The sequence below is a fragment of the Stegostoma tigrinum genome, chromosome 2 (genome assembly GCF_030684315.1).
Source record: "Stegostoma tigrinum isolate sSteTig4 chromosome 2, sSteTig4.hap1, whole genome shotgun sequence".
NCBI lineage: Eukaryota > Metazoa > Chordata > Chondrichthyes > Orectolobiformes > Stegostomatidae > Stegostoma > Stegostoma tigrinum.
Window position 1 is genome coordinate 57,736,024 of NC_081355.1, and position 13,330 is coordinate 57,749,353.

The following is a 13,330-nucleotide window of genomic DNA, read 5'->3' on the forward strand; positions in this document are numbered from 1 at the left end:
TCGGCTTCCATTATCCACATGGTATACTTGTACTGAACTCTGCCTGTAGGTTTATAAACAAGTACAATTCTTAAAATCTCGGGTTAATTGCAGCCATATTCCACAATACCACTGACGCAAAAATGCTTTAGCTTTCGTGATACTGTTTCTTTTTAAATGAAGTTTTTGATCAGTCGTGAATTATATGAGAATAAAAGTGAATTGACAAACACTTTAGCAGATGCAGACAGATGGGACACAGAGATGACAGACAGCCGACAGGCAGATCAACTGCTCCTTCTAACTAAGAATTTTCCAAACGTGATCATGGTTAACGTTACTTGATTAGTTAATGTTTCCTTCGTTATTTTATTGAGGCTAAAATTAAAACCGAAAGGCCTAGGCCCGAAACGTCAGCTTTTGTGCTCCTGAGATGCTGCTTGGCCTGCTGTGTTCATCCAGCCCCACACTTTGTTATCTTGCAATGATCAATTTGCGAAATACATTTCCATATTTCTTTCTATTGATTTCATACCTTTGCACTTGTGAATCCAGTACGACGCCTAAAATTGTTGATTAGTTTTAAAGGTTTTATTGTTGATACTAGTAAATGACTCCCTACTGGTCGTTCAAATTCGAGCATTTCAAGTAATTTTCTCTGAATATTTACACAAGTTGGATAATGCGTTATTAATTGTTAGAGTTACTGACCTACATCTGACAGTTCCATTTCACCCTTTGCTCTTTGATTGTTCAAATAGTTATGTTTGCTTGTTCTGTCGCTCGGCCAATGTGTGAGTAAATGAATATCTACGGATTTAGCAGTAGATGGCGCACTTGTTCTACCAATACACTTCATGACTATTCATGAGTGGTTAATAGTCAAGGTCAAAGACTATCTGTTTTCGTCAAGGTCAAGGTTTAAGCCCCCCTCCTAATGCCCTGCCTCCATATTAAAACCCAGGAGGGGGGAGCTTATATTTCCAATCAGAATATGGAAACCAATTTATTGCCTTTAAACTTTCAGCAAACGTTAATGCAAACTTGAGAATCCACTCCGAAAAGCGTTTTTACCGTCACAATCGTGATACTTTTCCTGGTAGTAATGTTTTCGATTAAAAAGAACAGGGAACATTCTCGGATACCTTTTGTTCTCAGTCTTGATTAATTCTACGTACGAAAGCATGGTTCCGAGATACTTTAGATCATTACAGCAATGACGGAGTTGACATGAAGAATAAATCTGGGTTGGACCATATTTATTTACATTTTAGTTTAAAGACTGTTAACTGGAGTCATGTTTCTCAACAAAAAAAAATCGACGCTTGCGTTTATGAAGATCTTTTATTCGTGAAATAATTTCTTGTAATGCAAGTAATTCACTAGATGAAAAAGACAACAGGGTATACAAATTAAACAGCTGCAGCATAATGCAAGACATCTTAATTTCGAGATAATCATTTGTAATTTTTTTTACTATTATTGGTATATATTAACTAAGCAGGAGGGTGCATGCAGATATAACATTGCAGTATTTAAAAAAAATACAATTGCACGCAGATGTCATCATTTTTAGGAAGGAAGCTGAGCGCCTTAGGTCTGCGTGAAGCCTAATGCTATGTGAAGTGGGTAACATAACAAGCTGGCTGAAAAGATTTAATATTTAGTTAATTTACACGGGAGGGGGTGGCTCTATGTGTGCAGACAGATATTTCTTCTGCTGTGTAGAAAATGGCAATCTGGACTGCTATTTAATTTCCGAAAGTGTGGATGCTCATAATATATACATAGGTCGAAATGTAGAGTGCTTGAATAGTACGTATTTACTTCCGCATATACATTGCTATTTAGAATATATTCTTCCTTCTACCTGTACATTAATATCTTTAAAGATAGCGCATCCCATCCAAAGAAAATGTAATGCGTAAACATACATTTCATTTTATATTTCACGATATATCCCATAGGTTACCTGAGGAAAAACTCTCATGCACTCTGTGTTTTGTTAACCAGAACCTTTTCCAGCAAAACACATTTTCTTTAGGTGCTTTGATGAGGTTTGTGCGAAGGTACTGTATAAATCCAATTGGTGCAATTATTGTTTTGAAATGATCTGGTTCATATGCGGTCAATAACTAAGCCCGCAGGTTTGCTACATTTCAAAATAGTAACCCTTTTAGACTCTTGATTGGATGGGCTTGATTGCCTTTTGGCGAACATTAGCTTGTTTTCACAACATCATTATACAATGTCTCTCCGAGATATTTACTTGTGTGTTTTTGCTTTTTTTTTGTTAAGAAAAAGCAACGAGCAGGCAGAAAGAAAGAAAACAAATGTAGCATCAAGAAAATGAGCGGTGGTGAGGGTTTTTTTTCTTCAGGCTGAGTTCAGAAATTTGTAATATGTTCAAATGAAGTCCGATTGGCTCTGGAATTGTCGCACTAGCTGTTAGTTTTCAGTTTAGTGAGAACTTTCTTTTCTTTGACTCGTCTGTTTTGAAACCAAATAGTGACTTGTCTCTCAGAGAGGTTTGTAGATGCTGATATCCTCCTTCGTTTGTCCTTGGTGATGAACTTATTCGTGGCATATTCCCGCTCAAGTTCTTTCAACTGCACTTTGGTGTATGGTACTCTTTTCTTCCTACCACGCCGAAAAGAGTTCGCATCCGAGGGATGCGAAACTACGTCTGTGAAGAGGAAAACACACCTCACCATCCATAGCATTTAGCAGTCGTCACCAAAAACAAACATAAAAACGGTAACTGACACCGGAGTCAAGTTCAAGTGCCGTGGGGGATATTATCTCGACTATACCCCGTGCAATAAAAATTTAGCAGCAAATATAGTTTTGAAAATGCATGGGGATTGAGAAGTGATAATGAAAAATCATGCACAATGATATTAATTGCATGATACTACAGCGGCGCTAGTACTGGGGCATCACGCATATGCCTTCTTAATCATAACCCATTGAAGACTTAAGGTCAGTTAGGCGTATGTATTTACACCTGACAATGCTTCGTTCCCTCTTCTTTAACAGTTTGGAGTGACATTGCAAGACTCGTGTTTATCAATACTTACCTGGCAAGCTTGATTTCCAGAGGTGGGTGGCTTGAGGTTGCTCTTTCGAGCAGCAGACTTGCCCGTTCCACCCATTTGTAATTGCCCAGGGCTGGTAGCTCTCCATGGATAGTAGTGTTTCATGCCTCGGTTCCCCCGGAGTGCTGATAGTGGGAACCACAGGTACGTCCAAATAGCTGGGCATCGGTTGGTATGGCCCCGCGTAGCCTTGGTAGAAAGCGAACTCCTTAGCTCTGGAGGTGAATTCCTCGCCGGCGGACGTGTCCATATACTTGTCGGCAGGATAGCCAGACAAGGTAGAGGGCTGAGCACAGGACTTGATGCTGCTATGGTGGCTCATGCGGCAGGGATAGTAACTGCTCCCAAAGTATCCATAAGGAAGGGCGGCACTGGACGAAGTTTGAGCAGGACAAGGACTACACTGTTTGACAGGTTCAGAGATGCCAGAGGCTGGCACTTCACTCGACGAGTAGGCAGAGCTGGGAGCCAGGGATGCTGGATGGGTCATCAAATTCCTGCATTGATTTGCTGTGAAGTTCCCTCCCGAAAATCCATCCATATTTTTATTCATTTCATCCAAACTGTTGTCGTAGACGAACATTACCGTGTCGATCCAGCGGGGATGAAGTATCACGGACGCTGTCATATCACGTCCAACATTGAGACTAGTGGCCGTTTTAAAAGCCCCTAAGACTGAAAAGAGATACTGAATCTCTGAGACTTTGCAGCATTGACGAGCCAGTGTCGCTGAAGCCTGCTTCCTCATTGGCTGCGAGGTGACCACGTGATATGCAAAGTAGACGGTAAATATATGAAGAATTAAAAAGGTACATTCTCCATTAGTTCAACAAAGCAACATTGGGCTATTTACATAAATGAGCAATTGGAATAAATCACGCTTACTAATATATCTGGCTACTAACGGTGCACGAAATAAGCTAGTGATGTATGAACATCACATAAATGAATAGACAGAAAATAGGGCAATATTGCATGTACAGAAAACAAGACAATCCAAAACTGCTAGCATTTTTATTTGCATGTAACGGGATGAATAATGAACATAATTATAGACTAGATCACGTTAAATATTTTACAGTTTGGGGAAGGTATTTTTGTGTGGTTGATTATTGTACCTGAGACTGTGGTTACTTTTATATAAATGTTCATACAATCCACTCTTTTGCAACCTATATTTCTGACCAACGAAAAGCGCTTTCTTCTAAAATACTTTGTCGCTTAAGCAAAATCTGACATTAGGATGGCCTAAAACCGCACTTTCCCAGCGCTTTTTTTTGCATTTCACTTCATAAATAATATCTTCAGGTACTTGAAACCAATAAGAAATTAACTTTTAAAGAACTAAGTAGCAGCAGAATTTTATAGTGTAAAGGAAACATCTGTATGACCTTTGTCTTGCTTCATGACATAACTCGTTAAACCAAATGGCAATAATGCCATAGAACAGCCCGAAATTATTCCAGAGCTATGTTTCTTAAGCCGTGATAATTATTTGAGGGAATACATCTCTTCATTCTGGATATACTGTTTGCCATTAAACTAAGTACCAGAGCAAAGTTTATTAAAATGAATCACTATGCAGGTTGGGATTAAACTTCTGCAGCAATCAGTTAGTTTGAATTTCTACTTTTGCAGACCAAATAATGCTTTTACTTGCAATGATGACAGCAACATTTTTGGCCAGTCACAAGTATAGATACATTCGGATCAAAAGACATTTATAAGACAGATAAGGATATCCACTAATTCTTTGTTTGCCGTTTGCCATCCTTGATACAAAAGTACTTAAATAAATGTCAGCGTTCTTACTTCCCCCGCTAATGCAGCCGATTCGTGTCAATTTACTTGCTGCAAAATATGCATTCATCGACCAAGAACATAATTCACATAACTGGGCTTTATTTTGAAATATCAGTGCAAGGATTTTATGAGTACCTGGCGCAATTAAATACATGGAATAGGGATAAATGGTGAATTATTTAACAATTAGCTGGCACGTTGTTAAATGAGCTAAAATGCATAAATATGATTTGTTTTATAATATGTAGCACATTGTTAAAAACGCTATTTAATCGATAAATATTAAGTTTTTTCAAAATGGATTTGAAATCAATTTGCAGTTATTAGCCGAAAAGTATAAGGATAAATATTCTTCTCACAGTCATATACTGCATGCTGTGAGGCAGTTGCTGCTGAAAATGCATACAAAAAGCAAAAACATAGCCAGTATTGCCCGGTTGGTGTGGACATTGATTTTTGGTACAATTTCAGTCACTTATCTACTAAATGCAGTGGTGTATACAATGATAATCAGGTTGTAACAAACGAACGTTTCAAGCTTGTTTCATTCAACTGTTTGGTCTAAGATTTTTTTTCTGTAACAGGATTCAGTGGCAGTGGTAATGCAGCTGTTTAGAACAATCACTTTACAATTAAAATGCTCTTATTATATTCTTTACAATTATTCCCTCCCTCGCTCTCACTAAGTTTTTAACTGTCCCTTTCCTGTTTGTCTCTCCCTTCTCTTCCTTTCTTGTACCTATTCGAAGTGTCTTGTCCCTATTTTAGTACAGAAATCATCCAATGGCATGAGAAACAGCCGCACGCTGTTTCTCCAAACTTCTTTTAGAAATTGGAAGTGATACGAACCTCGATGATTTAGGAGCCCTGATTCCGAGCTGCTACTGACCATTGTTATTGGAGCGGAGACGTCGAATTCCAATGATGTGGAAGATAAACATTCTCCGACGCCTAACGTGCCACAGTATGGCGAAGTTAAGGCGTCTCTACAGCGAATCAGGAATTTTTTGTACAGTATCTCCCTTTCGAAACATCGGCTGCGAATTATCATCTTTTTTTCTCGATCATAGTTGTGTAAACATATTGAAGTATTTCACAATAGCACACGTAGGAGAGAAATTATGACAAATCAAATCGGAAATTGTGTGTGTGTGTGTGTGTGTGTGTGTGTGTGTGTATGCGTGTGTGTGTGTGTGTGTGTGTGTGTGTGTGTCCTTAATGTGTCTCAAATTCCATGACCGATTTATTCAATGAGTGTTCATGCATTCTGTAATTGACTGATGATTGTGTGATAACATCACTCGTGTTGGAGTAGATCTGTCACCAATTAACAATACTTCGCTTCCCTGTGATAATTAGTAGCTGAAACCCCCTAATCTGAATCTAATATAGTGGCTACAGTTTGATTTTCGCCGCATCTGTAACGTTAATCTCAGAATAAATACCGAACATAAATCAGATTTTAAAATACATATGTTTTTCCAGTGACCGGTTAAAATACGGTAAAACTGAGCCCGTTTGCGCCGTCCTGGATTACGCTTTAAATTAAAATGCATTGGGACAATCAGATTTGCATGTCGTCGCATTTAATCCTCCATTCTTGAATTAAAAGAACATTGCCCCTCCCCCAAAAGGGCATATTACATTGAAACAAGCATTCAACTGCATATTTAACTGATAGATGAAACTTCCAATGCAATCCATTTTTTTAAACGGGCACATTGCGGATTATACTACAAAATGGCAGCAACCAAATGGGCAGCTCTTTTACATACGGGTTAGACACGGCTAAAGGCCAAGGTCAAGTTGAAAGTTACAGTCTAGCCAATGTGAGTGCTGTCATTCACGCGTTGACGACCCTGTCTGAATTCTTACAAAGGCAAGCCGTGAGAATTGACTTTTTCATTGCCGTTTTGTTTGTTTTCTTTTGTTTTTTTCACTCACAGCTCTCCAAATGAAAAAAAAAGATTCTACTGACCACACCGTCTTCATTTCCAGGCTGTTTCTGCATGGCTGGTAAAAGGATGTGAAATGGTTGCAGTCATTTTCAGATACACTGCAAATTATGTAGCATTGCATCCGGTTTAAATGTACTGTTTACAAAACCTCTTGTCTCGAGCTGCCAATTTGCATTGGAAGGCCGTCAATATTATTGGAAAAGGCAGGGGTATTCTGTAGAAGATCGTACTACGCCAAAGTACTGATGATGGTACTATCGTATGAAGTGTTATCTCCAAGAATTGGTTTCAAACTATCTACAGATCAGGACATCACCAGTAAGGAGTATCTGTCCAAAGAGGTATTGTACGCTGTTATTTCAGACATTGAAATGAACTGTAATGATTCAATTTTAGCATGATAATTCAAATACATCTTTTTAATAATGATTGACTACGTTTCGTTTAATAAAATCAACCTAAGCACTTAAAGCATATCACAGAATCTTTGTGTTTCATCTCTCGATGTACATCAGCTCTGGTGTTTTCAGCCTAGTCGTGATTTGTTCTGTGTGGCTACTGGTGTAGATTAACATCATATAGGTGTGCTTTATAAGTGAGTGCAGTCAAAACGGTCACTGTGGTAAGACTGTGGGGGATAGCTACCTAGTTGTACAGATTATTTCGTAATTTAGTGTCACCTAAAACGCGTTCAAGAATTATTCTTGAATCAGAAAGGGTTCACATAGTAATCATTTTATTGCATCAACATAGGGTTAACACGTACCAGTTTTTGAGATTTCTGTGATCTTGATGTACCATTTCCACTGCATGAAAGTATTTTCACGATTCAGGAAGCCTGTATATGTTAATTCCTCAAATTCTTCATTATGAATGGGAATCTGCTTGTTTGATCTTCATGCCTGCGAATATTTAAACAATCGTGATTAATTTGAAAAGTATTGGCTTTAAAAAATTAACCGTTTAGCAATTGGAACGGGAACTTGTGTGCTTAAGCTTTCGTCTAAGGTAAAAATGGAACGATAAGATGATGTGTTTCCTTTTATGGGAAAATTATGCAATAAGTTTAGACGATCATCTGGAAATGTTTATCATATGAAACAGCAAAACGTTAATTGCATTCATTGTTCTTAGCTCAGAACGCTTCTAGAACCCTTTTGTGGAGATTTGTTTCTGCTTCTTCATTGTATTTGTTCCCAGATGGTTGTGCATGATTTCCAAACAAATATACTTGAAATGAAAATAACATCCATGAGCTCTAGACTATGCGATTAATTAGATAACACAATCTTGCATTGTATATTTTCATTGTTTATTCCATTTATTTGTTAGTAATCATTCACCAGTAATTTATTAAAAAAAACTGATTAATTCAAATAAATAACTGAATGAGTGTAGTTTTGATTGCTGATTTTCTACAACGTAGGACATATGCCACATCAGTTAGACTCCAGTATTATTTGTTCTTTACTCATGGTTACTACAAGTATCTCAAATTTTGGATAACACGGATTACTATTGTGAAACAATCATAAATAAAAACAACAAAGAAGGTTTTACTTTTATTCTTGTGTCGTTCTATTAGAGATGTATCCCTTATGTTAAAATGATTTCTAGGCTTTGACTAAACTAATCACAATAAGGTATTACACTACTGCATTGATCATTACACCGAAACAATTGACCAAACAGTGTGTTAACCATATATCCTATCATCCATATTCGGAACTTATATGTAATATCTGCAAGTCTATATCTGAAATTCAAACTACACTCATTCAGTTATTTATTTGAATTAATCAGAGTTTTTTAAATAAATTATTGGTGAATGATTACTAACAAATAAATGGAATAAACAATGAAAATATACACCCTATTTATCCTGCAAACATCCACCGTACTTACCTGAAATACTTTTAAATTATACTCTGGATCCCGAATAAGAGCCATCAAAATGCTTAATCAAAATCTTGCTGTCCATTGACTACCTAATTTACAATAAAATTGCTTGCGTCAAAATAAATATATTTCATTATGCACGGGTTGTTCTCCTCCTCCTTTTATCCTCTAATGCTAACACATCCGAATACACTCAATATTCATTGTGAGTGCTATCTCCTGACTCGTATCAACAACCAGCTACCTATGATAGACTGTGTAGATGTATCATATTATTTTGGGGAATAGCTTGCAACTTATAAGAATTGCGTTTGGCATAATGGCCATAACCATATTTCATTGAGCTTGTTTCATTTTTATTATCGAGTCGTTTCGGATGCAGCGATTGTATGAATATTTTGCATATGTGCTTGCGTCGGTCTCAATGGTCAATGGAATACACCCAGAGGCACTATGTTAAAAAGCTCATAACTTTGTTGTTCACATTTACTGATGCCAGTCCACCATTCGAAACAAAATAATGTATTTTTGTCAAATATAATTAAAGGGCAACGTACTGTTCTTCAGTTATTGTCACTGATATATTTGACTTATTGGTACGCATTTGCCAAGGTGATTCTTATTGGTGTCACTGGCTAACGTTTTCGACTGTACCACCTTCAATAAGCACGGTAGGTGTGCACATTTATGTTATTACAAAATAAAATTGTATGAACATTTCAGTAAGTCAGGTGCATTGCAACAACTGTTCATGAAACTGCAGCAACAGACTTATCGTCAGCTTAAAATGAACGTAGTAGTGAGAATGTTTTTGTGAAACAACAGAAAACGCAATCATTTTTAGTAGAACTATTCTAATATATTCTGACAATGATCAACTAAAACTATTCAAACTACATGAAATCTTGATATAGACAATGACGGATTTAGAGCATGGCTTATCAGCCGTTCCATTCAAAATGTGCCTCTCATTTAAAATGATTCAAACAACGTTAATTTCCTTCAAAAGAAGACTTACCTCTTTCCTGCTTTAAATCTAAGCGCATTATCACCTCCTCATTTTGACCTAATTAATTATCAAAAAAAATCACACAACGAGATATTTTAATTGTAAGGGTCCAGCTTTAGTACTGCAGCCCACAACTAAATTATTTATCCTAATTTGCTGGCTGCAAATGAGCCGTATAGGTTGGTGATGCTGATATCGAAACCAGATTTGTACCTATCAAGAGTAAATGCTGCCGAGTGAACGCTCAAGAAAACAAGCCTTTCATTTGATTTTAAGCCCGCCTGGAATACTTTTCATTTTGAATCTCCTAATATTTATCTGTTGCTCTGCTTCCTCCAGTTTTCTTAAAGTAATTTTTTTCGCTGATGTTACATTGCAATCCGTTTGATAGCAGATTTCCTGGAAAGCGCTATTGAGTTGTTCAGTCTGGACTTTGCGGTGATGGATTCTTTTCTTCTCCTGGGTATATTGGGCTCGTGGGTGGGCAGAAAAGGGTGAATGAACACTCTGGACTCCAAACGAATAATATCACCTTATTCGATTTAATTACTTCCATTATTATGTTTGTTATTTGTTATCTCCGATTTTAAAGTGTAGGTAAGAACCGTTCATCTTTTTAACTAAATAGATGTAACATTCCATACTGACTTTTTCCTGGATGACAAAAGCCCAATGCATACAGATAAAGATTTCCAGTCCACATATGTATGCGCAGATGTCAGCTCTGAAGTAACTAGAGTTTACGATCTCAAACCACCAACATTCCATAAACAACTGCTACCTCAAACTCTATATATGGTTTTAAATTCATGTAAGACGTGCATCTTTTCAAGTTGCAGTAATAAACGCACACAAGAAGATGCAATCATTATGCGAACCCATATAGGCATTCTGTTTTAAAATGACGAATGCCAACTTTCACAGTTTGAGTGTATAAAAACTTCATTGATTTGATGACATACAAATCAAGGCCAACTAGAAAACAAGAAAAACGATATTATTTCACTGTGATCTAAATGGTGTCCGCACTGCGTGAGCACAGCCTTTTCTTACATTTAGCAGGTAAAATGTCAAAACTAAAACATCGGTTAGTTCATGTTAACGCATTGTAAATGCTTGCATTTTTAAGATGTTACTTCAATTTTACAATCCTTAACAAGATATATTTTATACATTTTTATTTGTTTTGTTTTAACGGCATATCGTTTGCGTTGGCACTACCTTCAATCACAGTCTGATCTCTATTACATAGCTCGCTTTGCGCCAAATACTAAGTCATATATTTCAAATTAAAATATGACCGCACACTTTATTGTTTTCTGACGCTGTTGTATACATATATTTTGAGAATGTGGATGTTAGAACTCCAAACCAAAGTGTCTTGGCAGTAATCACTACGAACTATTTTGATTTTTCATTCCTTATGTTTGCTTGTTTGTTATTACCATACAGATAAGTAAAATACAATTTGCTCTAAGGTATTGCAATAAATACTGGTGCCATGTTCCCTCGATACCTTTCGATTTTGCATCACTAAATAAATGTTAAATAAAATGTATCTTGTACCTTGTTAAATAATTAATCTTTGGAGAACAACGTCTTGTTTAGGTTTAATGAATGGTTCCATTGTATTATTTAAGATGTACTTCAACACGCAACTGCGAAATGTATTTCTGTACGAATATCATTCGGTTGAAGTCAATGCACTGGGTACTTAGGAACAATTTGCACCATGACACTGGATATTTAAACAAACTAATTCTCTATGTCAGGCTTCGGCTCTCTGTATAAACATAACGAAATAAACATCTGCACATTTTCGTTGACAACCGCCTCTGAAAATCTTCAATGACTTTTATAAGTTTCAGGGATGTGAGTAGCATAAAAGGATAACCGGTTTAATTTCTCGTTTTCTAGGTTGCAAGTGAAATGTTTCCCGAACAGAAACAAACGTCTCGTCACCCACTCCAATGAACTGTTTAAAATTATGTCATATATTAAATCATAAAATGAAAATCTGTTAATATCGTTTTGGGCACTTAGTGGAGGATAGCATCAACATAAAGTTTTACTGTCGCTGTTAGGCTGAGACGTTTCTTTTTGTCAATTTATAATACCCAAAATGAAAAACACTGACAATATTACACCACACACGATCTTAGACATGAACCGGGTACCTCGTTGTTTCGGTGAATCAAGCAGAGACTGCAATATTCAGCAGATGATTAAAATGAAGTATTACACACCGAAAATGGACTTAATATCAGGCAGGACAGAACAAAAAGTAATTTAATATGTATTTAATGTGACAAAAGATAAATGAGAACTGAAGCAATGAGAAGGCACAGACAAGTATAGTTTGTCCTAGCCTTTTTATTGATGGAGAGTTATTTAAGTACACAACCTGCTCTGTGAATATTTCTGCAAAATAGCATAGCAATCATCTTATTTTGTCGTTTCAGTCAGATATCTATTCATCAAACATTTCTAAATCGAACTTAAAATGATAATACTCCGATTGCTGAATGTTATTGAACTGATTAGAAATTGATGCCAGTCACGATAATTTGTTCTGTTTTTAGCCACTTAATGAGGGAGGGTTATGAATTACTCAGTCGCTGGGAGTAAAGAATGAGTGATGGTAACGGGTTATCCTCGGGCCTGGTTCATTAGTATTCGTCTTAGCTTGACCAGTGAGATTAGAGGGTCGTGGGAACCTAGAGCTTCTTGATAAACACGGGTGACCTTGCATATCAGCCCAGGCTTAGATCGGATAAGGAGCTTTCGGGAATAACTGGAAATCACAACCACTCAAATGGTGCGAGTAGCAGGAACTCCACAATCACAAGACTATAGACAACGCAAGTATAACAGAAGTGGACCAGATCTAAATCTGAAACGCGCATTGGAAATGATAATGCCCGACACTCCGAATAGCAGGAGTGAAGTTCAAGTACGTGTATTCCAGATTACCAAACAAGATCATTTCTGTTTTCCCTGTAGTAGCACAGCTTTCCCACTAGATGTCTGCAGAGATGCTTGAAGATTTTCAAGAATATCATTTTTCTCAGTCGTCTCCAAAAATTGCAGAGGATTTGGCTCTGATTTGGATTTATCTAGGTTAACAGCTTCTACGTACAGAACGCAATCATGCAGCAAAAAAGACACAAACGTTCCTGTCACAAGACATATACTTACGCACTTAACGCAAATGGATCATTCTGTTACAATGAGTGTGTTTAAATAACAAGGTAAAGCATTAAAGACGCCTCCGGTTAATCTTCAAGCTGTTCGAGCCAAGGACACAGAGGCGGTAACCGCATTAATTTGCAAGATACAAAGGGTGATCCAAGATCAGAAGTGCTAACTTGCATTGAATTCCAGATGCACATTTGCCTTTGAACAGAATTGTGCAGTTCACCTAACGTGGGTATAACCGTCTATGTTGGAGCAGTGTAAATGAAATATGGTTGGACAAATAGATCTGATCCAGCTAATTCAGCACTGAGACATGGGAGGTTTGAGATTTATTGGTCGTTACAATGGGCAGTGCACCTCGGCTTTCAACAGATACTTACATTAGA

The 13,330-nt window shown here is 37.1% G+C and overlaps 1 protein-coding gene across 5 annotated transcripts; it reads right to left on the bottom strand.

Moving 5' to 3' along the window:
- Positions 1–1,382: 1,382 nt before the first annotated feature.
- hoxa13b (homeobox A13b) lies at positions 1,383–13,056 on the bottom strand. Of its 5 annotated transcripts, none has more exons than XM_048560214.2 (5): positions 12,945–13,056; positions 7,605–7,740; positions 6,859–6,893; positions 3,060–3,828; positions 1,383–2,665 (listed from the first exon to the last, which is right to left on the bottom strand). In XM_048560214.2, exons 2-5 carry the CDS (start codon positions 7,648–7,650, stop codon positions 2,421–2,423), a joined length of 1,095 nt encoding a protein of 364 aa, XP_048416171.1. In that variant the 5' UTR covers positions 7,651–7,740; positions 12,945–13,056; the 3' UTR covers positions 1,383–2,420. The 5 variants fall into 5 exon arrangements, with proteins under 5 accessions (XP_048416171.1, XP_048416163.1, XP_048416182.1 ...); XM_048560206.1 differs by lacking the exon at positions 12,945–13,056 and adding an exon at positions 10,395–10,500; XM_048560225.2 differs by lacking the exon at positions 12,945–13,056 and adding an exon at positions 9,756–9,866.
- Positions 13,057–13,330: the final 274 nt, after the last annotated feature.